The 27,603-nt window shown below is 43.6% G+C and overlaps 1 protein-coding gene across 6 annotated transcripts in view; it reads right to left on the bottom strand.

Moving 5' to 3' along the window:
- Positions 1-27,603, bottom strand: part of LOC138748905 (transportin-3-like) — a 62,691-nt gene that overhangs the window by 26,099 nt on the left and 8,989 nt on the right. For 5 of the 6 annotated variants that reach the window (XR_011348314.1, XM_069909823.1, XM_069909822.1 and 2 more), the window contains exons 3-13: positions 24,684-24,884; positions 20,096-20,169; positions 19,405-19,561; positions 18,606-18,749; positions 12,475-12,650; positions 10,585-10,723; positions 7,473-7,619; positions 6,403-6,510; positions 5,824-5,915; positions 3,957-4,096; positions 2,032-2,223 (exon numbers count right to left, since the gene is read on the bottom strand). Coding sequence is in view for 5 of the 6 variants with exons in the window: in XM_069909823.1 (XP_069765924.1) it covers positions 2,032-2,223; positions 3,957-4,096; positions 5,824-5,915; positions 6,403-6,510; positions 7,473-7,619; positions 10,585-10,723; positions 12,475-12,650; positions 18,606-18,749; positions 19,405-19,561; positions 20,096-20,169; positions 24,684-24,884 (1,570 nt within the window). In the remaining variant the exon portion in view is untranslated. Of the gene's footprint in view, positions 1-2,031; positions 2,224-3,956; positions 4,097-5,823; positions 5,916-6,402; positions 6,511-7,472; positions 7,620-10,584; positions 10,724-12,474; positions 12,651-18,605; positions 18,750-19,404; positions 19,562-20,095; positions 20,205-24,683; positions 24,885-27,603 lie in introns of those variants that run through there. The other variant, XM_069909824.1, reaches the window with a different exon arrangement.

Consider the following 27,603-nt stretch of genomic DNA (forward strand, 5'->3'; position numbering starts at 1 on the left):
AATTCATACATACAGCTGCTCTTCATCGACTACAGCTCAGCCTTCAATACCATTATTCCCTCAGTGCTGGTCAACAAGGTCCAAACCCTGGGCCTCTGCAAATGGCTCCTTGACTTCCTCATCAGAGTTCAGTCAGTACAAATTGGAAACGTCTCTTCCTCACTGACATCAACACAGGCACACCTCAAGGATGCATGCTTATCCCACTGCTCTACTCACTCTACACCCACGACTGTGTAGCTAGGTACAATTCAAATCATAACTACAGTTGTTGGCAGAATCATAGACGGCGATGAGGAAGTGTACAGGAGGGGGACAGATCAGCTCGTTGAGTGGTGTCACAACAACAACCACGTACTCAATGTTAGCAAAACCAAGGAGATGATTGTGGGCTTCAGGAGGAAATCAGGGGAACATGAACCGGTCCTCATCGAGGGGTCAGCAGTGGAGAGGGTCAAGAACTTCCAATTCTTGGGGGGGGGGGGGGGGGTCAGCATCTGCTGGAACCTCTATGTTAATGCGATCACGAAGAAGCCTCGCCAGCAGCTATACTTTACAAGGAATTTGAGGAGATCTGGTACATCACCGAAGACTCTTGGAAACTTCTACAGGTGTACCGTGGAGAGCATTCTGGCTAGTTACATCAATGTCACCTACAGAGGTGCCAGCGGGCAAGACAAGAAAAAACTCCAGAAGGTTGTTAACTTGGCCTGTGACATCATGGACTCCAGTCTTCACTCCATCGAGGACATCTACAAGAGATGGTGTCTTAAGAAAACAGCCCCTATCCTCACCATGCCCTCTTCACTCTGCTACCATTGGGAAAAAGGTACAGGAGCCTGAAGATGAGCACTCAACAGCATAAATTCAGCTTCTTCCCCTCTTCCAACAGATACCTGAATGAACAATGAACTACAGATACTACCTTGTCTTTTCCTGGACTTATTTAAAAAACTTTATTTGGTAAGGTGGTTTATATAAATGTTTGCACTGCCACAAAACAATGAATTTCATAACATGTTCATTCACAATAAATTCTGACTCTGAATCCATCCTGGATATTCCTCCCGTCTTGTTCAGAGATGCCAACAGCATTATGGTGCTTGTTTGGCCAAAGATCAATCACCTTATTGCAAGATTCTATTCAGTATCCACATGGATCACTCTTGTGAAGGCAGTCAGCCAACGTGGATTTTTAGCTTACCATACCAAGATTCATACCATGGATATGAAATTTTGAACAATTCACCTCATTAGTAGATCTGAATGTTGAGCTTATGAACTTGGTTAATCTTTGGACAGAATACCTTGATCTAGGCAGCTCTAATGAAGTAGTGATGGAGCAAAACCAAGGACAACAATCCAATTTAAACAGGCCAATTTGGCCCTACGAGTCCATGCCACCCAATTTGCACCCCATTAACTACACCCCAGTATATTTTTGAAGGATGGGAGGAAACAGGAGCCCCCACCCCCTGAGAAAATCCACACAGATGGGGTTCACCCATGGGGAGAACATACAAACTCCTTACAGGCAGTGCGGGCTTCGAACCAAGGTCCAGATCCAATCACTGGCACTGAAAAGGCATTGTGCTAACCACTACTCCAACCGTGCCCCCCTATTTAGAGGGAAGAGTTCCAAGGAAATGGAAAAAAGGGGCATGAATGTACTATCCAAATGGATGAAAGAATCCAAAATACTGTGAACATAGTCAGTCACACAGGGGAATGAGAAAGTTAACTTTCAGATTATTAATCACAATATTATGCCAATTTCATGGAAATCATAAATCCAGACTGCTAACTTTCACCAAACAAGACCTCAGTCTTTGCTTATTTTATTTCAGATTTCCACCAAAGGGATTATTTTGCTTTCTTGCTAAAGATTCCAAACACAAGTCCCTCACAAACAAATGGATCGATCGGTTTACATTAACCCTGATTCTGTGCTCATTACTACATTGCGCTGTTAACCACGCACCACTGGCTGACTTCTGATACCGTAGCTAGAGAACATCAATAGTTGTGTACCTCGGAGAAGGCCGATGGAGGATTCGTGCGAAACGGGGAGAGCGTCCAAGGACGAGGCAACCTGCAGCAGCCCTTCGAAGTGCCGAGTCATGGGGTCACTGCTCATGGCGCAGATGCTCTGGATCGAATTGGCCGCAGCGTTCGCCAACTCCTTCTGCTTCAAACGTCGGGTCAGGAAATTCAGAACCGGTTCTGAGCGGAGAAATAACAAATCAGACTGTTGCAGAAAATTTACTTCCGGCAGGGATCATCATCATTTAGGCTTCGATCTGGCACGGAGTGCAGTGGAGAGCAGGAACATCAGTCTGTGAGGTGCTACAGACCCCGATAATGCTTTGGATGTTAAGTGGATAAAATGATGTGGGGTTAGTGTAAGAAAGCGGTGCTGAGGTGAAAGATCTGTCTTGATCTTAATGCATGGAGGCTATTCAGCCCCACAATAGCTAACTCCTGCTTCTATCCCTATGTTAAAACTAGAGAAGAGATGCAAATCAAACAGCCTCAAATGTTCTCAGCTAGACTAAGGGAGAAATTTATGACGTCTACATGAAAATTATTGGTGGAACAATAATTGGTGAAACCCTGATTTTATGCGCCCGATTTAACACTAATTTGGATATAACGTGATGAGTCATTGGATTCATTTGGCAGGAGTGGGGACAGGCAAGTGGTGGATGTGAGTTACGATCCTTGGCTCAGTGCCTGATTAAACTTGTCCAGGGGAAATTACCATAAAGAGTCGTCAGTTTTCTGGTGTTTGAGTCGATTGTAGGTGTGCACACACATAAAATGCTAGCCATCAGACTGAGGTTAGTCAGTTCCTCTTCATATTGTGCAATAAATTTGTGAACAGGCATGTTATTAGATGGGCTAGTTCAGTTATAAGTCAACCGCAGAAGATTGGACACCACTATTTCTTCAAACAATTGTCTGAACAATGAGTTGTGAATTCCACTGCAAAGGCACTCAAAACAAAGCGTCGGGCTGCCGGCAGGAACGGGAACGTCAATGTGTTGTCATCACTTCCCATTTCATAACTATAAGATATTCTTTTCATCCAATTTACTTCTCTCTGCTTGGAGGATCTTGTACATATTGCAGCCCCATGAGTTGTAAATTTACATCTTTGAGCCAAAACAATCGTTACAATCAAACTAAGTGGCTCTGTGGGAATCTTAGGTGTGCAATGCTTGTACAGTGAAACCCCGATTTGGCACGATCCTGCTTTTCTCGCGATGAGATTTCATGTAACCCAACAATCAGGGGTTCACTGTACTTCAGTAAATTTGGTACAGTTCTAACAAGGTACAAAATAAAAACAGAGAATGCCATAAATATTCACTAGGTCAAGTCGCACTGTGGAGAAAGCTAGCTTATATTTCATTTTATAACTCTGTAGAAAGGTCATCAAAGGGAAATATTCAGTCAAGTTTCTCTCTCCACTCATCCTACCTAACCTGCTGAGCATTTCCAACATTTTCTCAATTTGTTTCACATTCCCAACATTTGCAATTATTCATTTAATGACTAACTAATTTACTTTATAAACAGGTTGAGGAAAGCTTATAAGCCAGTAGACTTTGTAACTCCTTGCATAAGTATTTTAGACTAGTATATACTTAGCACCAAGAACTGCTTTATGATGTATTGAATCAGGAGACTGAGCAAACAAAAGCTCTTCACTTCTTCACGTGGTAAATTGAAGGCTGATCACCAACAACTTGGCCCTCAACGTCACCAAAACCCCTGTAAGTGATGTCATGTATATACTCAGATAATAAATCTAAAATCTGACATAACTTATGTGGGAGAGCAAGAGGTACCACAAATTGACACACTGAGTGACTAATCAAGCCTGCTTCAAGAAAATGCAACATGTTATTCAGAAGGAGACTAGAACTGTTCAAGCCCCAATTTATACTGACCTAGGTACTGCACATTGCTGTTGATGTATTCTCCCAACTCTCCCAAGAGCTGCACTCCAGAATGTTGTACTGCAGGGTGCGTGTTGTCAGGGAGGTTGATCACTGCCTGGACAACATCTCCCAGCCGGAGCTCCTTTTCCCTAAATGTAAAGAAAAGGCAAGATTTTATTTGTAGCAAAATGTCTTCTCAGATGTGTTAAGGTGACTGTCCACAATTGCCAAGATCACTAACCAAGGATGTGTACACACAGCCAATTCAGAGAGATACACGGAGAAGCAGCTAACCTTTATGGGATGTGGTTAATTTGGTGGGCATACAGATACCTGGATCATTGATTCAGAGACAAAGTTCAATTCCACCATGGCATTAAATTAAATTCAGATAATCAAATAATAAAAATGGAGTGAAAAGTTAATAGCAAAAACAGAGACTGTTATTGACAGCTGAAAGGCCTAGACAGAGTAGATGTGGCAAGGATGTTTCCCATAGTAAGGGATTCGGGGTCAAGAGGGCACATTTTCAGGATAAAAGGGAGTCAATTTAAATCAGAGATGTGGAAAAATGTCTTTAGCCAGAGGGCCGTGAGTCTGGAACTTGTTTCCATAGGCGGCTCCAGAGGCGAGGTCATTGGGTGTATTTAAGGCAGAGATTGACAGGTATTTGATTAGTCGGGGCATCAAGGGATACGGGGAGAAAGCCGGAGAGTGGGGCTGGGTGGGAGGATGTATCAGCTCATGATTAGAATGGTAGAGCAGGCTCAATTCATACTAGAAGAGGAACAAGTGATTTTCCAGCTGCCAACTCTCGACAGAATGGGGATACTGGGCCAGGGACTGGACTAGAGTCAACTGTGACATCCACGCTGTTGATGACACCAGGCTCGGTGGTTAACAGCAAGCTGTGAGAAGGACACAATGAGCTTGGATAAAAGATACAACAGTTAGGTTGAGTGGGGAAAGAACTTGATGGGTGAACTTTAATGTAGGAAAATGGGAGGTTAGATATTTTATATGAAAGAATGAAAAGGCAAAATATTATTTAAGTTGTGTGAGACTGCAAAGCACAAACAGCATTAAAAGGGATTCAAGGGCCTCAATGCATGAATTAGAAAGGGGTGGCACACAGATAAAGTAATGAGGCAGGCAGAAGGAATGTTGGGCTTTTGTGGGGTGCGCAGTAGCAAGGTTCAGAATCCTTGATGCAACTCTGCCCAATGCTAGTGAGCCTACCCCGGGAGCCTTCACATTTATGGAGGTTGTGCAGAGAAGGTTCACTCAATGATTTCTGGGATGAAGGTGTTGACCAGTGAAGAAGATTGAGCTTATCCTCATTAGAATTGGAACATTAAGTAGCAACCTTAGTTAAAGCATACAAGGTCCAGAAGGAGTTGGCTCAGTGGTGGGGGGGGGGGGGGTTGCAGAGCGAAGGTAAAGTTTAAACCAAAAAGTTGTCCATTTCACACAGTGAGAAGAAATTTCCTCAGAGCATCACACTCTTTGGAGTTCTCCCCTGTGGAGGTGGTCACTGAATATATTCCAAGGCAGAGATAGACATTTGAACTGCAAAGCAATTAAGTGGTATTGGGAAATCTGCATTGGACTATTATCAAGGGAGCAAATGGCCTGTTTAAGTTTCGTCTCAGGCCATGCTTGCAGTCACAATCACGTCTTTTGACGGTATGTGAGAAGGCATTTAACAAAGAAAGCCCATTCATTTTAGCAATGGCCAACCAGGAACGAGTCACCCTCTGGCAGGTTGGTTCAAAATTAAATAAATTGATTGGCTCAGCTCTAGCTAACAACCAATCTGGCCCAAGTTATAGAATGATTGACACCGTGCCAAGAGGCTCCACGTCTTCACACTCACGGATTTAAGTTTTTGACCAATGCAGTCATGATGAACAGCACAGCTTCCGTCTCCTCCCATGCCGGGCTGCCCTCCTTCAACATCGAATATAACTGGGAAACATACAAGGCCGCAATTTATCAAATGCAGTCCAGAGTTAGGTCAAACTAAAGCAACAAACGATGTTTATTTATTTATTTATTTTTAGACGTGGTAACAGGTCCTTTTGGCCCGCGCCGCCCAATTACACCCAATTGGCCGACAACCCCCGGCACGTTTTGAAGGGTGGGAGGAAACCAGAGGACCTGGAGGAAACCCATGCAGAAATGGAGAGAATGGACAGAGAGCACCGAATTTGAACCCAGGTTGCTGGCGCCATAACAGGGTTGCGCCAAAGCTAATCTAATGATACAAGGAAATCGCTTCAACAAGATGTGCTCAACACACAAAACGAACAGCTTTTGTGCAATTAACAATGAGTACTGTGGGTGAGAAGGTGAGCTGAAAGACTATGGTATACAGTAAATTAGTTGCTAGTTTTAAAACTTTTTGATTTATCACTTGTTGTCGTTACCAACAGCTCTGAGTATCCTTACTCACCCGCAGGAAAAACTCCGAAGCACCAATGAGGACAATAACATCTTTCAGCAAGTCAGAAACGCGCAGCCGGAACTCGAAAAAATCATCGGCCTCATCTAGAACTCCTTCCTGTCGGTGAAATGTTGCAGGAGTAAAGAAATGCTTTTCTGAGATGCAAAACTAAATCCTTATCCAACCACGGCCAACCCAAACCCAACAATTTAGCAATTTTATCCTCGTACCTGACAGGCCTGTGGGCATTTCCAGAAAAGTAGATTTAAAAAATTGTTCTATATCAATCACGAACCAAGGACGCGTCTGGTAATACTATGTAATCTATCCTGACCAAGGATAATGTGCAACTCAGTCCAAGCCCAAACACTGCCATTGAACCATTGAACCTTACAATAAAGAACAGGCTGCTGGGCCCCATTCTGGAATTCTGGGCTAGTCTCGTTAGTCTGCATTTGATTCACCTGCTTTAGAGCCCCTCCTCTCCATAAACCCTTCCAAATGTTATTTTGAACATTGTAATAGTATCCGCTTCTGAGACTTCCTCTGGCAGCTCGGACAATGCAGAGTGGAAAAAATTGCCAAATTGGATCCCTCTTAAAGCTCTTCCCTGTTGTTGTCATCCAGTGCCCCCTAGATCATCTATCCTTGGAGAAAAGACTGAGCATTCACCTTAGTAAAAACATAATGGTGTAGTAAAGATAGATACATCACCAATGTTTCGGACTTGAGCACTTCATCAAGGTAGTTTGATTTTGTTACCCCTGCTGAGTTTCTCCACCATCGATGATGGTATCTACAGACTTTTAATTCTTGACCATTCACCGCATGATTTTCTAAGCAAAAGAAATGTTTCCTCGGGACGTGGACCAAAACCCGCAAGATCTATCAGCTTGGTCCAGCAGTTGGGATCTCCCTTCTCCCAGCAAAGCACCATCTACTTGGTACCATTTTGGCAGCATATTAAACAGGGCAAGAAAGGTCAACATTTCTGACTGTTTTTTTTTGTTCTTGGTTGGCACCAAAGAGCACTTCTGCACTTCCCAGGACTTTAGTGTACTCAAAGTCAAATGACTTACGTGATCAGGGTCCATCTGAGAGTGGAATGTGAGTGACTGAGTGAGCCTCTGGAAATAAGGCCTGAAAATCTGATTCACAGAGGGATCCTTCAACTTGTGGAGCGTTTCTGCCAGTCGATACCAGAAATTGAAGGTGATCTCTGCTACCTGCACAAAAACATCAAAACAACATTAGGCAATTGTCAATGAAACGCTATTTGATGTAGGAATGAAGTGTGGACCAATCAGCTGCTTCAACGTGGCTGATGTAACTCCACATTCCCACACCTTGTCAACACCTCTACTTCATCAGGAGTTTGCGGAGGTTTGGTTTGACACCAGAAACCCTGGCAAATTTCTAGAGGTGTGGTGGAAAGTGTGCTGACCGCTACATCACAGTCTGGTATAGAGACACCAATACCCCTCAACATAAACCCCTGCAAAAGGTAGTGGACACAGCCAAGGACATCACAAGCAAAACTCTCCCCACTATCGAGAACACCTACAGGGAAAGCTGCCATTAGAGAACAGCAGCAATCGTCCAGCACCCCACCCGGCACACGCTCTGTTCTCGCTGCTACCATCAGGAAGGTGGTACCGGTGCCACAAGACTCGCACCACTAGGTTCAGGAACAGCTGCTCCCCCTCCACCATCAGACTCCTCAAAGACAAACTCAATTCATTTAAGAACTCTTTCTTTTGCACTTTATTGATTTTTTAAAATGTTCTCAGTATTGCAGTTTGTTTACATTCCTTTATTACATGTGTACATTGTGTAGGTTTTTTATGCATTACCAATAAGTGGTCATTCTGCCTCGCCCAGTGGATGAAAGAATCTCAGGGCTGCATATCATGTCATTCATGCATGTACTCTGACAATAAATCTGAATCTGAAAACTATTTATTTTTTAATCATTTGTTCCTAGTTCTACTTCTATTTCTTCTTATGAATTAAATCTTGATGCTCCGGTCAGCAGAGGCCTAGTTTGGTACACACAAGCCAGCATTAGAAGCCCAATGCAGGTCATAACTTCTGCGCTGATAGTATTGATGTCTTGCCATTGAATTTTAAACCGAGGCCCTGTATGTTGAAGACACACATCAGTCAATGGAATGATTCAGAGGACCCCCAGAGTTAACCAACAGCATGGCCAATATTTAACCTTAAACAATTTCAACCAATCAGACCTGTTAGTGTAAAGTAGTCACTATTATGTAAGAAACTCAACAGTTACTGAGCACACAGCGAGCTCCCACGAATAGCAGCAGTAAAACCCCTGGTATTGGCACCTATGGGGATTGTCAGATAAGTGTATTTTCCGGTTTCTTGAGATTTACTCTTACAATGCCTAACACCTGCATTCAAGAATAAACAGCTTAAAAGACGAAAATACTATACTGCACTTTCTTTACTGAACAAACTTTACAAGCCTCTACATTTTACTTTATTTTCAGTTACATTCTTTGAAAACATTTAACTGTTGCTGTATCTGCAGGTCCCCCCCCCCTCCAATGGAGCCGCCCAAAAGACAATCAATAACATTATAGATAATTAAACCCCCCACCAAATTTACAGATAAAATGGCTCTTACTAATGTAAGGTAAAACATCATGAGATGGGAATGTGTAAGGAGTTACCCTGTACAGGGCTGTAACAAGAAGGGGAGGTGTCCTTGTACTCCTGTTAGGTAAAACATCATGAGATGGGAATGTGCAGGGCTGTAACAAGATGTGAATGCATCCTTGTACTTACAAGATAAGAGAGACATTGATGGATTGAGAGGCAGGAAGCTAGCAGGGAAAGGATAGCAACAGTTTTAGTCATTGGACAAGTAATGATATGATGATGTTCTAAGCACATATCCAAGGGTATAAAAAATCACCATTTTGCTGATAACGGCAGAATGCATTCTCCGACTAACATGGTTAGTCGCAAGTGTTACAATCCGGTAATAAAGAACAAAGAACCCTGATTTCGACTCAGCCTGGTGTTTGTCTCACTCATTCATGAACAAAGCAGACCTAACACTAAGGAGATACTTTAAGAGAGTCACCCCAATGGCAAGTGGCATCAACCAGCTCTTCACAAAACTTTATTCAAACAGATGCTACGAGCAAATAATCCTGACTAAGGCTCTCCACTGGCTAAATATTTGCTCCCATCTTCATCAAAGGTTTGTGTTACTTGAGAGAACACTTACTTTTACAATTTTAATTTAACTTTTTTTTAACCTATTTATTTTTTCTTTTTAATTATTTATTTCCTTGAATTTTTTTTGCCAGTTCTTTGAATTCTAGATACCAGGAATTTTACTGTACAGCCTCTCCCCGACTTATAACCTAAGCAACTTACGACCATCCGTACGTACAGCTCCGTGCGTATGATAGTGACGGTCTCAGTTGCTATTCGCCAAAGGAGATGGTGAGCAAGAGGAAAAACCCATCCCCTGCTGATAGGTCTGGCAAGGAGGCAAGGCTCAATTTGGAATTGAAAATGACTTCATTTATGACTTCTACATGCCATGCTAACTTACTTCCGACACATCCATTTCGAGGTACAACTGGTCAGAATATGTTGGGGAATAGCTGTAATTATTTCCATTCCGTGACATTGGTGAAATGAGAAATATTAGCCATTGACCCCCTCACCTCTTTGAAATCGTGCTAGGCAGTCATGTGTCAGCCAGAGGCTCAGGTTTAACAGAAACACTATTCTAACCACCTCACAGTTGGCGTACTAGGTACATCTGCCTGGATTATATTTTTAAGCCCTGGAGTTGAACCCACACCAACAACTCAGAGGAAAGTGTACGAGAGCAGCCCTCCCAGATCTAACTGAATTTTGGGGCAATGATTGAAGAACTGGCAGCACAACTCAAGAGGCAGCGTACTGGATGAGACCAGTTCTTTATGACCAATAATATAGTCAAACCCCTGTTATCTGGAATTCAAGCAACGGTAAAATTCACTTATCTCCCAATCCCCACCAGTGCCCAATGCGAGGGTTTTTACTGTACTTTGACCTCAGGGTTCCATTCTGTTGTTTTGGTTCGGAATCCATGAGCAGAAAAACCGAGTGGAAAGTGGACAAGCTGCAGCCCCGCCCCAAACCTTACTAAGGACAGGATCTTACCTCATATTGCTCATGCCCAACACAATTCAAGATGAGGTTGAGCGTTTTAAGGTCACCCAGTCCCTGGCCTGGCGACCGGATAACCATCTCCAACAGCGTTTCTGCCAGCTCAGTGAAGATCCTGCAATAGTTCAGTGCCCTGGAATACACAACAGCCACTGGATTGAAAGCTGCCCCAATTAAACCTTTGGCATATTATCCAACCTCTAAATAGCACAGGACAGAGGACAGAGTGAAGGATAAAAAGGGTTACAATAAAACACAATTTGCAGATGACACTAAGCTAGGAGGGGTTGTGTGCACGGAAGAGGGGGTCAGGAAGCTCCAGTGTGATTTGGATAAATTGAGGGACTGGGCAGATACATGGCAAATGCACTACAATGTGGATAAATGTGAGGTTACCAACTTTGGTAATACAAACCGGAGGGCAGATTACTATTTGAATGGCAATAGATTAAGAGATGGGGAAGTGCAGACTTGTACACCAGTCTCTGAAGGCGAGCATGCAGGTACAGCAGGCGGTTAAAAAGGCAAATGGTATGTTGGCCTTCATATCAAGAGGGTTTGAGTATAGGAACAAGGATACCTTACTGCAGCTGTACAGGGCCTTGGTGAGACCCCACCTGGAGTATTGTGTGCAGTTTTGGTCACCTTATCTAAGGAAGGATGTTCTTGCAATGGAGGGAGTGCAGAGGCGATTCACCAGGCTGATACCTGGAATGGCAGGAATGACTTATGAGGAAAGATTGCGCAAATTGGGATTGTACTCGCTGGAGTTCAGAAGATTGAGAGGGGATCTCATAGAGACCTATAAAATTCTGGCAGGACTGGACAGAATGGATGCAGATGGGATGTTTCCAATGGTGGGAAAATCCAGAACCCGGGGCCATGGTTTGAGGATAATAGGCAAACCATTTAGGACCGAGATGAGGAGGAATTTCTTTACCCAGAGGGTGGTGAATCTGTGGAATTCATTGCCACAGAGGGCAGTAGAGGCAGGTTCATTAAATCTATTTAAGAGGGAATTAGATCTATTTCTTCAGTATAAGGGTATTAAAGGTTACGGAGAGAAGGCGGGGACGGGGTACTGAACTTTAAGATCAGCCATGATCTCGTTGAATGGCGGAGCAGGCTCGAAGGGTCGAATGACCTACTCCTGCTCCTATCTTATATGTTTCTATAGTGTTAAAGATAAAATCTACTGTTAAATAGTGCAAAGCATCATCTCATAATGGGAGATCCACTCAAAAGTTTGAAAAACTGTCCTTGAATCTAAAGGTTTATGTTTTCAAACTCATGTACTTTCTGCTCAAAGGGAGCGTGGGGGAAAAGGAGGGAGCAGCAGGATGGGGTTTTTTTAAAAAAAAATGAAATTAGGTAATTTTCCTGGCAACAACCAGTAGAACCCTCAGGGATCTATCACAAAGCCATTTCAATATCACTGCATAAAATTCACATTTGAGGAGGAATAAAGAAGAGATGAGCAGGTAAATGTGTGATTTATCACAACAAGCAGTTTTAAAGAAAAATAGTCAACACTTGACAAAAATGTAAACAATTTTTTTTTCACTACAAAAATGCTTGAAATTACATTCAAAAATGAACACGGTAAGAGAAAATATAAAATGTACATTAATTTCTTTGCGATGTTAATGTTATACAGAATGTCTTGATTAGTTTGTGCTAGTCTCCATACCCATATCATATTGAATTGTACCTTTTTGTTTGTATTCATTCTTTATTAAAATCAATAAATACATTTTAAAAAAAAGATCACCTGGGTTGAGTGTGGTCTATTGTTGCTGCTGTACGTCTGTGGTGCTTGCAAAAGCCCGCTAAACAGAATCTGGGGTGTTTTGGGACAGCCAAATGGAAAACTTCAGTACTTACTTATCCATGTCCTCACAGGCAACTGCATTGTGGTAGGCCTCCTCAAGCGCCATCACTCCTTCCTGCAGCTGCAGGGCCAGGCATAGACTCTGCTGCAAACCTTCAACAGCGTATAGTGCTGCACACACACAGTCACTCGCCACCTCATGCAGGTTTGAGGAGGTCTGGTGGCTACTCTGAAATTCAACGACAATTTATCTTTCAGTATTTCTGTACGCCTAGAGGCACCGTTATTCCCTTGCGTATCGGTTACACTCAGTAGACAAACAGTCAGATGCTTGCTCTACTAACATCCACCTCCCTAGTCAATGACCATTTCTGTAAGTGTGCAAAAGGCATGCTCATTGTCTTTGCGTGGCTGTATGTTGGCAAGAAAGCCAAACTCTTCTAGAAATACAACAAAACTCCTGGTATCCAGAATTCAAGCAATTGGTTTAAAAAAAAAGTAAATTTAAAAAAATTAAAATAAATAAGAATAACAGGTTAAAATAAAAATACTACCAGTTTAAAATTGTAAAAGTAATTTTTTCCTTGAAGTAACACATAAACCTTTGGTGAAGATGGGAGCAAATATTCAGCCTTGGTCGGGCTCTGCTCGTAGTAGCTGTTTGAATAAAGTTGTGTGAAGCAGCGATGGCATTGCCCGGGATGAAGAGCTGGTTGATGCTGCTCGCCGTTGTGTTTCGTTATCTCTGCTTAGATGAGTCGCCCTGTTCAGAGGCTTTATCTGTAAACTTGGAGGGGGAGGGGATGGGTGGGTGTTAATTATCTATAATGTTATTATTCATCTTTTGGTGGCTCCATAGAGGGGTAGGAACCTCCAGATGCAGCGACGGTTAAATTTTTTCAAAGTATGTGACTGAAAATAAAGTAAAATACTTTAAGGTTTATATATTCAAGCAAGTGAAGTTTGTACAGTGCAGAATTTTTATATTTTAAACTGTTTATTTTTAATCCAGATGTATTAGTTAGGCATTGTAAAGAGCAAGTCTCAAGCAACTGAAATATACACTTTTCTGGCATTTAACAATCACCATACATGCCGGATACCACAGGCTTTACTGTAGTTAGAAAATACATAGAGTTCAAATTATTCTTTTCCCACCTTCCTCCCTGCAACCCACCTTGCCCTTGTCTTCTCCTTCTGTGAAAGAACAGATTCTTGCTGGGGTGCTGTTCAGTTGCCAAGTTGTTCTTCATCTGAACTCGTGGAGATAACCACAAAACCATCTCCTCTCTGAATATGTCCAACGGTCACAAAATACACGGTTTGCAAGAGCAGTGGCAATGCATTGGGATCTGTTAACTCAGTACAAACCAGAGTTTGGATCATCCCAATCTGAATGAATTAAATGTTCTATTAAGTATATTAAGGCCACAGAAGAAATGTTTCAATGGAGACCCTCAACTTTCAGGGTCACCAGAGTTCTATGCAGGCAATTGGGGTTAAACATTACAAAGGGAAATATTTGATACGATGTTAATGGCATGTTTCCCAGGTTGGCAAGACAAAAAGATCAAAATGTCACCTGAAGAGGAATTATTAAATAGGCCAGCTAGTTGGAAAGCTGACCTGCTAAATGCAGCATTGTGCCACCTCTAAGTCTTGGTCTGTTTAATATTGGCTGAGCTTATTCAGAGCCATAATGCTACACTGATTGAAGGAACACAAACTGGGGATGAAAGTTAAACCAGAGGTGGGTTTGATCAGTTCTGACTATCGTAACACAGACGTCAAATACGAGAGCATATATGGTCTACTTGTATGCAATCCTGTCAGATTCAATCAGTAAAGAAGAAACAGCAAGGCATGGATCCATCAGGCAGACGCAGCCTGGATGCAGCAAAGGCAGGTCCCGTTTGACAAACTTACTGGAGTTCTTTGGGGATATAATGAGCGCAGTAGTTAGAGGGGAGCAGATGGACGTTGCTTTACAGAAGGCATTTAATCAGGTGCCACATCAAAGGCTTGTACATAACATACGTAGAGTTGACCATGACATATTGACATGGATAGTGGAAGGATAATCAATAGAAAGCAGAGTTGAGATACAGGGGTGTTTTTCTGGTTGGCAATCATTGGTGAGCAGTGTGCCGCAGGGGTCGGTGCTGGGCCCACAACTGTTCACAGTCTGGAAGACAGAGTGCAATGTATGGACGTTTGCTGAGGACACTAAATTGAGTAGAAAAGTAAATTGTGCAGAGGATACGGAGTCTGCAAAGAGATATATATAGGTTAAGTGAATGGCCAAGGGTCTGGCAGATGGAGTACAATGCTGGTAAATGAGTTTATCCTCTTTGGAAGGAAAAATGGATGACCAGATTATTATTTAAATGGAAAGTGATTGCCTCGTGCTGCCGTGTAGAAGGACTTGGGAGGGCTTGTGCATGAATCGCAAAAGGTTGGTTTGCAGGTGCAGCCGGCTGTCAAGAAGGCAAATGGAACGTTGGCCATTGCTAGAGGGATTGAATTTAGGAGCAGGGACGTTATGCTCCAACTGTACAAAGTACTTGTGAAGCCACATCTGGAGTACTACGTGCAGTCCTGGTCTCCTGAATTGAGGAAGGATGTAGTGGCTTTGGAGGTGGTGCAGAGGAGGTTCACCAGATTGATTAAAGAGATGAGGGGGTTAGCCTATGAGGAGATTGAGTTGTCTGGAATTTAGAAGACTGAGAGGGGATCTTACAGAAATGTACAAAATTATGAAAAGCACAGAGAAGATAGAGGTAGCCAAGTTGTTCCCAATGGTAGGAGAGAGTTAAAATTATGGGACATAGCCTAAAGATTCAGGGGAGTAGATTTAGGACGGCGATGAGGAAGAATCGTTTTTCCCAGGGGGTGGTGAATCTATGGAATTCACTGCACCTTGAAGCAATGGAGGCTAATTCAGTGAATATATTTAAGATAATGTCTATCAACATCAGCCATGACCTTATCGAATGACAGAACAGGCTCAATGGGCTAGATGGCCTACTCTTGCTCTTATGTATATGGTCCACTTGTATGCATTACTGTCAGGTGCCCTGCCCAAGATAACCACCCAGGTTTGTGTGAAGAGTGGGCCCACGGAGATCTGTGCAGTGGTTTCATCCTGCCCAAACAGACTCTTCATTTAGAACCAGGACTGACTATTCCATCTCTTCAAACTCCTTTTGTGACCTCAGGGTATCCCAAAGTGCTTTCTGCACAATTTGTTATATTGTTGAAGTGCAGTCACTGTTACAACACAAGATTTCCTTGGGCCATGGTAACTTTCCTCTTTGACAAAAGAAAATTTAGCTAATTAGCCACCTCTCCCTTCAACACCACACTCATCCTCGTTGCACCTCACCACTTTCTGAGAATTCATTTGCTGCCTGAAGGTGTACTGCACCCAAAATAAGCCCAGTTTCTTTTCTTTGGCTTGGCTTCGCGGACGAAGATTTATGGAGGGGGTAAAAAGTCCACGTCAGCTGCAGGCTCGTTTGTGGCTGACAAGTCCGACGCGGGACAGGCAGACACGATTGCAGTGGTTGCAGGGGAAAATTGGTTGGTTGGGGTTGGGTGTTGGGTTTTTCCTCCTTTGCCTTTTGTCAGTGAGGTGGGCTCTGCGGTCTTCTTCAAAGGAGGTTGCTGCCCGCCAAACTGTGAGGCGCCAAGATGCACGGTTTGAGGCGTTATCAGCCCACTGGCGGTGGTCAATGTGGCAGGCACCAAGAGATTTCTTTAGGCAGTCCTTGTACCTTTTCTTTGGTGCACCTCTATCACGGTGGCCAGTGGAGAGCTCGCCATATAACAGGATCTTGGGAAGGCGATGGTCCTCCATTCTGGAGACGTGACCCATCCAGCGCAGCTGGATCTTCAGCAGCGTGGACTCGATGCTGTCGACCTCTGCCATCTCGAGTACTTCAACGTTAGGGGTGTAAGCGCTCCAATGGATGTTGAGGATGGAGCGGAGACAACGCTGGTGGAAGCGTTCTAGGAGCCGTAGGTGGTGCCGGTAGATGACCCATGATTCGGAGCCGAACAGGAGTGTGGGTATGACAACGGCTCTGTATACGCTTATCTTTGTGAGGTTTTTCAGTTGTTGTTTTTCCAGACTCTTTTGTGTAGTCTTCCAAAGGCGCTATTTGCCTTGGCAAGTCTGTTGTCTATCTCATTGTCGATCCTTGCATCTGATGAAATGGTGCAGCCGAGATAGGTAAACTGGTTGACCGTTTTGAGTTTTGTGTGCCCGATGGAGATGTGGGGGGGCTGGTAGTCATGGTGGGGAGCTGGCTGATGGAGGACCTCAGTTTTCTTCAGGCTGACTTCCAGGCCAAACATTTTGGCAGTTTCCGCAAAGCAGGACGTCAAGCGCTGAAGAGCTGGCTCTGAATGGGCAGTTTAATCTTCACTCAAAGGCCATACATTCACTTTCCAGCAGGTGACACCGGAGAGCTGATTGGGACAGACACCCTCATTGAAAACAGTCACATTAGCAGGTTCTTGGATGTTAGATCACTTGCAGCTGGCAAATTGGTTAAGGGTTCAGGTCTCACTGAAGACACTTCAATATTAAACACTGCAATCCAACACAAGAGGGATACAGCACAATTGAAATAGACAAGACAATAAACTGAGGCCCAATCTGTTCTCTTCACTGAATTCAACAGATTTTTAATGCTATTTCAGAGAAAAACTGGAAACAATTTCTGCTGTTCTGGCCAATGCTTTGTTAACATCACTGAAACATTGATCCTAGCTAGGGTCAATCTGGTGTTCATGGAGATTGACAAGCCCATAATTGCCACATTGATTCTTGCAGTATAAGTGGATCCACTTCTACAATGCTGTACAGTTAAACCCCTGTTATCCTGCACCTATGGGGCTCAGCAGATGCCAGATAAGTGTATTTACTGGTTGCTTGAGACTTACTTTTACAATGCCCAACTAATACACTTGCATGAGAAATAAAGAGTTTAAAAGACAAAAATTCTATACTGTACTTACACTGAACAAACTTCAATTGTATGAATATATAAACCTTAAAGCATTTTACTTTATTTTCAGTCACCTCAACATTTAACTCTCTCTGCATCTGCAGGTTCCTCCCCCTCCACATATACGTCCGAAAGATGAACAACACTATAGATACCCCATCCCCCAAGCTTACAGGTAGTCTTTGATCGGGCAACTTGTACTAAGCTGGGATAAGGAGACACTTTAAAGAAAGTCACCTCAACATTGAGTGGCACCACCCAGTTCTTCATCCTTGCCGACGCCTCTGCTGTTTCACACAACTTTATTCAAACAGCTGCTACAAGCAAAGCACTCCACTGGCTGAATATTTTCTCCCATCTTCACCAAAGGTTTGTGTTACCTCAGAGAGCATTTATGATTTTAAACCTACACATTTTTTTAACCTATTATTTTAATCTTATCCATTTTTTAAAATTTATTTTCCTCAATTTTTTTTCCATTTACTTGAGGCTGCCAGTTGCTTGAATTCTGGATACCAGGGGTTTTACTGCACATTACTTAGAACGTTCTTGGTGGGGCATGGTGAGAACATGAAGGATGCTATACAAATTCAAGTCCTTTCCTTTGACAACTGAACCACCCAAGATCAATTCTTATGACTAAGTAAGTAAAGGGAGGATTGGGAGCGACGGTTTCTCCTGAGGCAAAAACCACAAAAATTTGATCAACACTCAGGCAGCATGACACAGTACATGAAAGTCATCTCATCACAGGTACAAGTTAAAAACAAACCAAATTAAAAATTGACCCAAGGCTAAGCAAAATATAGACAAGAGTGAAAATACACCAAATGGCATGTTGCTTTTTTTTGGGTAGGATAAAGGTGGTAGAGCGCCAAGTGGAGGAAAAGGCAAATGCTGAGGACAGAGTAATGATCAAGAGAGTACAACTTTGGTCTGAAGTCTGAGCAGAGCTCTCTTTCCACATGGGCAACAACACAACTGCTTTGTGTCATTTCCCCCCCCATAGTCTCTAATTGACTACTATTAGTGGAATAGCACCCAGCAAAAGTCACATGTCACGAAGAGCAATGGAGGCAAACGTAGGGCAGATACTGGAGTTGCCCGTCAGACATTGGATTGATGCTGATATGGTATGGATGGCATGAAACTCCTGAGCTTATACTTACAAGGACCTGGAAGATGGCCATCAGTAGCTGGCTGTTGGCAATGTGGTCAGTATGTAAGATGCCCAGGTTAATCCAGCTCATCAAGCACCGGAAAACTTTAATCACCAATTTCTCATCATGGCTGCAGCGTTCCATATAGGCTGTCTGGAGAGGTAAGAAGACAAGTTAATCTTCTGAACAATATTCGACAACATGAAGTTTTACAAAACCAACAGACGGACTAACAGCTTAAAGAGCTTCATGATAGATAAATGGGAGGAAAGAAAGAGCGCAAAACAAATAAGTTTACTGAGCCTTGTCCTGATATTACAGAATGGTCAGGGGTTTAACATGGGACTGATGGAAATAGGTGGCTAAGGGCTAACACTGACTCATGGGCCAAAGGGCCTATTGCTGTGAAATTGCTCAAGGATTCTACTCCCCATTAGAACTTAAGAGTCACAGCATGGAAACAGGCCCTACAGCCCAAACTGACCAAAATTCCCATATCTTATCCATGCATCTTAAACACTCCAATAGTGCCTGGCTCAACCACATCCTCTAGCAGCCTGATCTATACACCCACCACCCTCTGGGCTTAAAAAAAAGAGTAGCCAAATAAAATCTCTCTCACCACCACACCACCACCCCCACCCCCCCCCCACCCTCAACCTTGGTCCTCTGGTTACTGATTCTCCTATTCCGGGCAAACCACCTGCAAGTTCACTCAATGCCTTCTCCACACCTGATGCAGGAACTGGATTGTGTACATACTCACGCACATAAGAGTGAATGGAATTCTACAGACACACTTAATTACCAATAAGCCGATCACCAGGCTGGCATGGTATGCCAAGTCCTCGATGACCTCAGTCCTTCGATTGGTGCCAATTCGGAGTGAACGACTATGCACCTCCTCCGGAAGAACGGTCAGGATCTCCAGCAGGAAGGGTAGAGCAGATTCATTGTTGCCATACCTGGAAGATGGCACAAGGAGCAAAACCGATTAACCAAAATCAAATAAGAACATAATCTTTCTCACTCGATGAGATGCAGATGGGAAACAGATTTTTTTTTTAATTGTAAAAAGTGCCAACAGAACCAAAAAGAGCCTAAAAACCTTCTAAAACAACGCCAATCGGCACTTTCTGCCACAGGTTACCATTTACTTTCAACAGATGCTATGAGATCCTCTGAGTTTCTCCAGCACATTTTTTGGGACATTAAGGTGTCTTTCTCAATCTAACACTTGATAGGACAATCCACTGGAAACAAAGCTGATGTGTTTGGGATTTCAAAATCCAAAAATACCTTCAGTGGCACCTAGTTATTAAATGGACAGTAGCTCAGAAACAATCAGCCCCTGTAAAATGAGCAATAATGAGAGAAGACTTCCCTTTTGATACACTTCAGGGTGCCTACTCCTTAGACGTATTCCCTCTCTCAACAGGAGCGCAGATCAGGGCACTTACTCGAGGGACCCAGATCACCAACGTAAAGGTAACACTCACTTTTCAATCAGCATCTGGACACAGCTCTTCCACGATGTCATCTGTATAGCAAGGTCTGCGACAGCGAGAGCCAGCTGCGATCCAAAATAGAAAAGATAGCGAGGAATTACTGTTAAATAAAAGCAGCACAAGAGAGAAAATTTGGGGTTAATTGGCAATGGACTTTGTGAGGGCAGCAGAAGGTTTTCAGTAACCTATTGGTTTTTGTTTCAGCGTTACTTGGAGGAAAAACCCAACACCCATCCCCAACCAACCAATTTTCCCCTGCAACCGCTGCAATTGTGTCTGCCTGTCCCGCATCGGACTTGTCAGCCACAAACGAGTCTGCAGCTGACGTGGACTTTTTACCCCCTCCATAAATCTTCGTCCGCGAAGCCAAGCCAAAGAAGAAGACTTGGATGAACAGCAATGAGCAGGCAATGGCAGAGAAACTCTGCAGCATCTGGCCTCAGTTCACACACTGTTACCCTCTGGTGAAAAACCAGAGCTAATTCCCAAACTAATGCATGCTGTAGAACAGGCTTTTATCCAGCTTTCCCAAGACTAAGATGCAGATCCTTCCATCTTTGATTAAGTGAACTAGGAGATAGAGAATTGCCTCAGTCATGTTGGACACAACAGAACTGGACAAGAAACACATCCTCAGCTCAGTGGGTCTGTGACAAGGGATTGAGGGGGTAGGAGATGGAGAGGAAGTCCGTCCATTTTTTAACTACAAGCCCAGCGGTTACAGCACAAATTAGGCTCCTTTTATCATCAACGCCAACTCTATTCCCTTCTCTATTTCACTCAAATATTCCACGTTGCAGCAAGTTCCTTAGAAAAAAAAACCGCCTTTGAATTCTTCACTGCTTTTGCTAGGTACTGCTGTACAAGACGACCCTGAATTTCCACCTAAAATGTAGGTTTGGAGGTAAACTCACTGTATGACTACCCCGTGGGGCACTTACCACTGAGATTACTGCCCCACTTCTTTACCAAACATCCCACTGACCATAGGGGGGATTTTGTCACAATATCTTTAAAGCAAATCACCTTGTAAAGGTTTTAATTTTATTAGCATATTTTAAAATTAACCACCGTCAGAACCTTTAACAGGCCATTTAAAGCCTGTCTTCCTTTTTCTGGCCGTCCATCCCATAGTGATGATGGCTCCTTTCAGTCCATTTGTGGGGTTTGATATGAGGATACCCCACTTCTTAGAAAGGAACAGCATGTGCCTGAATGGATTTAGGGGAGATGGGGTTGCACAGGTTCAGACCCACCCTCTCGTCATTCCCTCCTGGATCCAGCGGCACGGCGAGCTCCAAGATGGCTGGAGGAAATGAATGGCCAGACCAAGCTTTCATGCAAAGGATGCCCTTTCCATGCTTCACGGCACGTGTTTGCTGGATGGCCAGTGACCCTTTGACAGATCTTGTTTTTCATCCCGCAGTGTGTCTAGCCACCCTCCGCACCAGGCAAGCCTGGTGGGGGAGCGGTTTAGTTACTGACCACCCAACCACGCGACAGGTAGGACTGGGTTACATGGTACCAGTAGCACTCTGACGAATGACCTGACAGAGCCGACAGTAGTCAGACTGGGCGGATGGTCCCCGTGGGGACCGCTGTTTAGATCTGGATTTTATACTTGGAGCAGGTGGAGCGCAGAGACTTCACGATTAAGGTTCGGATTTTATACTTGGTGTACAAGATGACCCCTGGTTTTGGGGTGACATTTTTAAAGTTCAAGTCCAGTCTTATACATCAGCATGTATGGTACAGGTCGAGTACCCCGTATCGAAGATCCAAACACCGAAAAGATCGAAAAATAGCTGAAATTGTTCTGAATCATGGTGATGACAATGGAGACGACCTTAGTCAACACGGCAGAGAAAGAGCCTGGAGCAGCGTGTGTTCATAATAGAATAAGAAATCATGTCAGACAGAAACCATTGTTAATGAGCCAGGTGACACTGGAGGAAACATTTGAAAAGGCTATTGAGGAGAATTTCTAGTGTTTAGTGCTGCATTTAATCTTCTTAAGCAGAGATGTTTTTTTTGGATAAGTACTAAACATTATTTCATGCGAATTTTCCACTGTGGCATCATGTTAATGCTCAAAAGAGCCTGTCGTTTTTTTGTTGTTTAACCATTAATGCTGGTTTTCTGCTGATGTTACTGTACTGCTTAGTTCCATTGTCTGAAAACGACTGGTCCCAAGTGTTTCAGATATGGGGTATTGTACTGTATTTAAGGATCTCTAGCTATAGGATGCGTAGAACCAAAATCTAATGATTGCTTGATTGGAAGTAGAGGGGTGTCCAGTGGGCACTTGAAGGAGCTGCACAGGGGCACAGCAGGTAGAGCCATAGAGATCTAGGTAAAATGGTGACCTTGGGTGCTGTCTCAATGTTCTCTCACGACAACATGAGTTTCTCCCATGGGCTCTGTTTAGGACAAGGGGAGATGCAGTGAGACTTGGGTGTTGCTGTGCATCAGTCGTTGAAAGTGGGCGTGCAGGTGCAGCAGGCAGTGAGGAAGGCGAATGCTACGTTGGCATTCATAGCGAGAGGATTTGAGTCCAGAAGTAGGGAGATCCTGCTACAGCTGTACAGGGCCTTAGTGAGACCACTCCTGGAGTATTGCATGCAGTTTTGGTCTCCTTATCTGAGGAAGGATATCCTCACCATGGTGGGGGTGCAGAGAAGCTGATATCAGGGATGGAGGGACTCACATATGAAGAAAGGTTGGATAGACTAGGCTTGTAGTCTCTGGAATTTAGAAGATTTATGGGGGGGGGGATCTTATAGAAACATATAAAATTCTTAAGGGTTTAGACAGTCTAGATACAGGAAGGTTGTTTCCATTGCTGGGAAAAACTAGAACCAGGGATCATAGTTTAAGGAGAGGGTGGGGGAAGTTTTTTAGGACTGAGATGAAGAAAACTTTCTTCTCTCAGAGGGTGGTGGACCTGTGGAATTCTTTGCCACAGGAAGTAGTTGAGGCGGTTCCTTGGTTAGATTTGGCCCCTGTGGCTAAGGGGATCAGAGGGTATGGGGAGAAGGCAGGAACCAGGTACTGATCAGCCATGATCATATTGAATGGTGGTGTAGGCTTGAAAGGCCAAAAGGCCAACTCCTGCACCTATGCTCTAGGTAAGCTGTGTAGCAGATCAAAATGCTTGCGTGGTAGATGGTGAAAGCCAAAGGGCATGAGAGGAAAAATAGATTACCATTAATGGAGGACCGATTAATTGCTCTGAGCACCATTATAAAAGGAGAGTGTTTGGCCCATTAATTCCATGTTGCAAAACATGTACCACAACTCAAGTACCACAAAGATAAAGACACTGACATAGAGCAAATGCTGTCCAAAGTTGCAGGACACACCGAAACAAGTCCTTAAAAGATGCCAAAAGGTCGAATGAGATTCGTGGATGATGAAACAAAAGTGTGATCCAGCATTGCAAAAGGAGTTTCTGATATTTTCTATTTTTAATGGAATGCAGTAATTTATAAATTATAGGAGAGATCTAAGAGTGACAAATGTTAGCAGGACTCCATTCAGATTCAGTAAAACATTGCTTGCAATGGAGAAATACAGGCCAGTTTGGAAACGGTGTCTGTTAATGTTAGAGGGAATTTAGATAAGACTTAATAGACAGGTTTAGTTATGAAGCAGCAGGACATATTTCTTTTCAGTGATCTAGGGGCAGCATGGTTAGTTTAGCTGGCATGTCGCTGTGCAATCAGTACGGCCGCTACTGGGTAGAGAGTTGGGTCAACAGCTGGTGACAAGGTTGGAGTTTCTTCTCAGAATCACCAACCATCATTCACATCAGAATTTGGGTCACATAATCTGCAGGGATAAAGCTAACCTACCAGAAAAGATCTCTTCCCTTGGAGGAAGCCTGACTTCAGCACCTGGACTGGATTGCTGGAGGAACTCAAGTGAGGCAGTACCCATGGAGGGACGGACAGTTGATATTTTGGATTGAAACCTTGCTTCAGGACTGTGAGAGGGAACACAGGCAGCATTAAAAGAGAGGAGGGGTGGGGGGTCAATGACATTATCCCTCACCCCTCCTCAGCCCACCCATCACCTACTGATCCCTCCCACTCTTTGTCTTCTTTCTCATCCTGAAGCAGGGTTTCAACTGTCCATTTCCCTCCATGGATGCTGCATGACCCACTGAGCTCCTCCTGCAGTTGGCTTTTGCTCCAGTCTCCAGCATCTGTGTCTCCATTTCCGGAGGTTGGATGAGGCAAGAGGAAGTCACTGTAATGACATCACAGTGCCCTTGGCAAAGGAAATCAATCAAAGTTTCTGATTTGAGGTACAGGGCAGATTTCCCCACAATATTCCTTAAGTTGATGGAATCAGATGTTGCTATCCAGGTTGATGTTGCAGTTCTGTGCACACAGGGCAATTGGCACAAGGTAAGAATGGAACAAAAGAGGATTTGGTATTAGGAGGGTTGGTTAATGTCCCTGAATCACTGCTCAAAGTTCTGCCATGGGCTCTGCTTCACTCAATGAGCACAAGATTGGGAATCTACACTTTCACTGGAACATCCAGTTCTTTTTAAGTGTTGAATGCACACTACCTGCGTGACAATGGCTTGGGACAGGTCCTTCAGGTTCTCCAAATGTGCAAGCAGCGAGTCACGGAGTGATGAGTGCATCTCGGGCGGAAGCTCGTAAAACGAATACTGGATTTTCATCTTCATGGTCTGGGCGGCAAAGTAGCATGACTCAATGTCACGCTGGAGCCTCAGCAGTTGGTCGGAAATTTGCCACGAGAACATCTGGCCAGTGGACAAGATGCAACAGAAAATTATTGAAACCTTAATCATAGAAGTTGAAATAAAACACGTTCATTATTATTATACAATTGCAAAGTACAACTGAACAAAATGTTGTTCTTCAGACCTTGTTGTAAAAACACGCAAACACATACAGCACATATACTTATAGGCAATTCTTTTTGCAGTACACATACAAAATAAATATTGTTAAACAATAGTAGATGGTCGGAGAGATTGTTTGAGCAGTTCTTCAGTCTCGCTGCTTGTGGGAAGAAGCTTTTTCTCAGCCTGGTGGTTCTAGCTCTGTATTTCTTTCCTGTCAGGAATAGCTGGTAGATGCTATGTATGGGGTGTTAGGGGTCCTTAACGATTTTGCACGCCCTCTTCAGACAATGATTCTGGGAGATCATGCCAATGGGTGGAGGGGCAGCAAGAGAGGCACCCCAGTGATCCTCTGCTGCTCATGGTTGAGCTCTGATCCAGTGCTCTACAGCAACCATACCACACTGTGTTGCAGCCAGCCAGGACACTCTCGATAGAGCTCATGTAGAAAGCAACAAGACGGTGGCCAGTAGCCTTGCCCACTTCAGTCTTCTCAGGACTCACATTCCTCCTGAATCTTTTATCCTATTGGTTCTCTCTCCCCCTTTGTCCAGAACCTGTCAATCAACTGCCTGTCCATCATCCTTCACCAGGTCACCAATCCCCACTGTTCCCTGTCTAACCCCTCCTACTCTGTGATTGGCCCATATCCCTCAAAAACATTTTCATCCATATATCCATCCAATTGCACTCCCCCCCCCCCTTCTTTTCTGGCAGCTCGGTCCACATACCCAGTATCTACACTGAAAAAAAACCCCGCATCCCCTTCATGTTTTTCCTCACTCACATATACCCTATAGTTTTAAGCTCCTCCACCCTGAAAAAAAAATCTGTGACAAAGTCTGTCTAGATGCATCACTCTCTGGTACGAAGGTTTCAATGCACAGGAAAAAAAAACCGCAGAGGGTTGTTAACTCAGTCTGCGAAACACAAGCACAAGTCATCGCTCCGTTAAGGACACCTACAAGAGGCTTAAGAAAGCAGCCTCAGTCCTCGAGGACCCCCATCACCCAGGCTATGCCCTGTACACACTGCTGCCATCAGGAAGGAGGTACAGGAGCCGGAAGATGAACAACCAGCGGTACAACAACAGTTTCTTCCCCTCCACCATCAGATTTCTTGACTGGACAATGAAACACAGACATTACCTCTCTTTATCCTATTTTCTTGCACTATTTATTTATGAAATGTAAATTGTAGCAGTATTTGCACTGTAACACTGTGGTAAAATTTCGAGACATGCATGTGACAATAAATCTTGTTCTTGAACTAAACACAATCAATACAACCAAACTTGGAAAGTGACAGAAGGTTGAAATGCCAAGAGAGTCTGTTTTATTAGAATTCTGCTATGAATTTTCAATAAAGAAAAATAACAATGACTACATGAAGTGTTTTAACTTCCATACAAGTTCACCTACAAAGTAAATTGATCCAAGTTATGCTTTTGGTATTAAAATTTGAGCTTAGTAAACTTCACTGGTAGCCACGCCCATCCTTGTAATTGATTTCTAATGGATCATACTGTTCTGATCTTATCATCTGCTCACTCCCCATAAAGTTTAATTCTTTTGCTTTATGTGCATGTGTGCACACCACGGTCCAGAGAAATTCTGTTTCATTTATTTCAAGTCAAGTTTATTTTCATCTGATTGCACAAAAACATCCCAACAAAACAGCGTCCTCCAGTCCTCAGTGCAAAACACACAGACACATCACCACAAACACAGACAAACAATACATATGCAGGACAAGTATTTCTATATACAAATAAATATTGTTTCGTGAATATGAGAGCCTCAGAGGGTCAGTGTGAGCAGTTCCTTTGGTCGTTCAGCTTTCTCACTACCCGTGGGAAGAAGCTGGTCCTCAGCCTGGTGGTGCTGGCTCGGATACTCCTGTATTTATTACCCGGTGGGAACAGCTGAGAAATGCTGTGTGCAAGCTGGAAGGGGTCCTCTTCAGAAAATGATCCCAATAGATTATGTAGATGGTGGGGTGGGGGGAAACTTCAGTGATCTTCTCTGCCACTCAAAGTCCTATGCATGCAATGACTTCCATTTCTCTGCAGCAGCTAGCCAGGACACACATGTATGTGTACAGTCAGATTATAATAAACTTGAAGGAATATGAGAATCATTTAAAAAACACTACTTGAACAAAGGAACAAAAATTGCATATTCTGGCCAGACCTTGTGTTCAGACCCTCTAAACCAGAATGTTTTTATCATAGAATCATCTAGAACACACATGTCAAACTCAGGCCCGCGGGCCAAATTTGGCCCGTGATATAATTATATTTGGCCCGCAAGATCATATCAAATATGCATTAGAGCTGGCCCGCTGGCCGCCGCGCCAGTATAACGCATGCTCAGCTAATACTACAAATCCCAGAACGCTTTGCAAATGCAATGGCGCCAGCCCGTCAGCCCGCTAATCGCCCCCACCTCCTCTCTTTACTTTCATTGGCTTCTGCGACCTGTCGCCGAACTCGCATGTAATAAACCCCTTACGAAAAATGGCCAAACGAAAGACAGAAAACAGGACCTTTCAAGACAGGTGGGAGGCAAACTCTGACCTCAGAGTTTGATGAACTTGCATCTAAGAAGAGATGCCA

Source organism: Narcine bancroftii, chromosome 13 (assembly GCF_036971445.1).
Source record: "Narcine bancroftii isolate sNarBan1 chromosome 13, sNarBan1.hap1, whole genome shotgun sequence".
Classification (NCBI taxonomy): Eukaryota; Metazoa; Chordata; class Chondrichthyes; order Torpediniformes; family Narcinidae; genus Narcine; species Narcine bancroftii.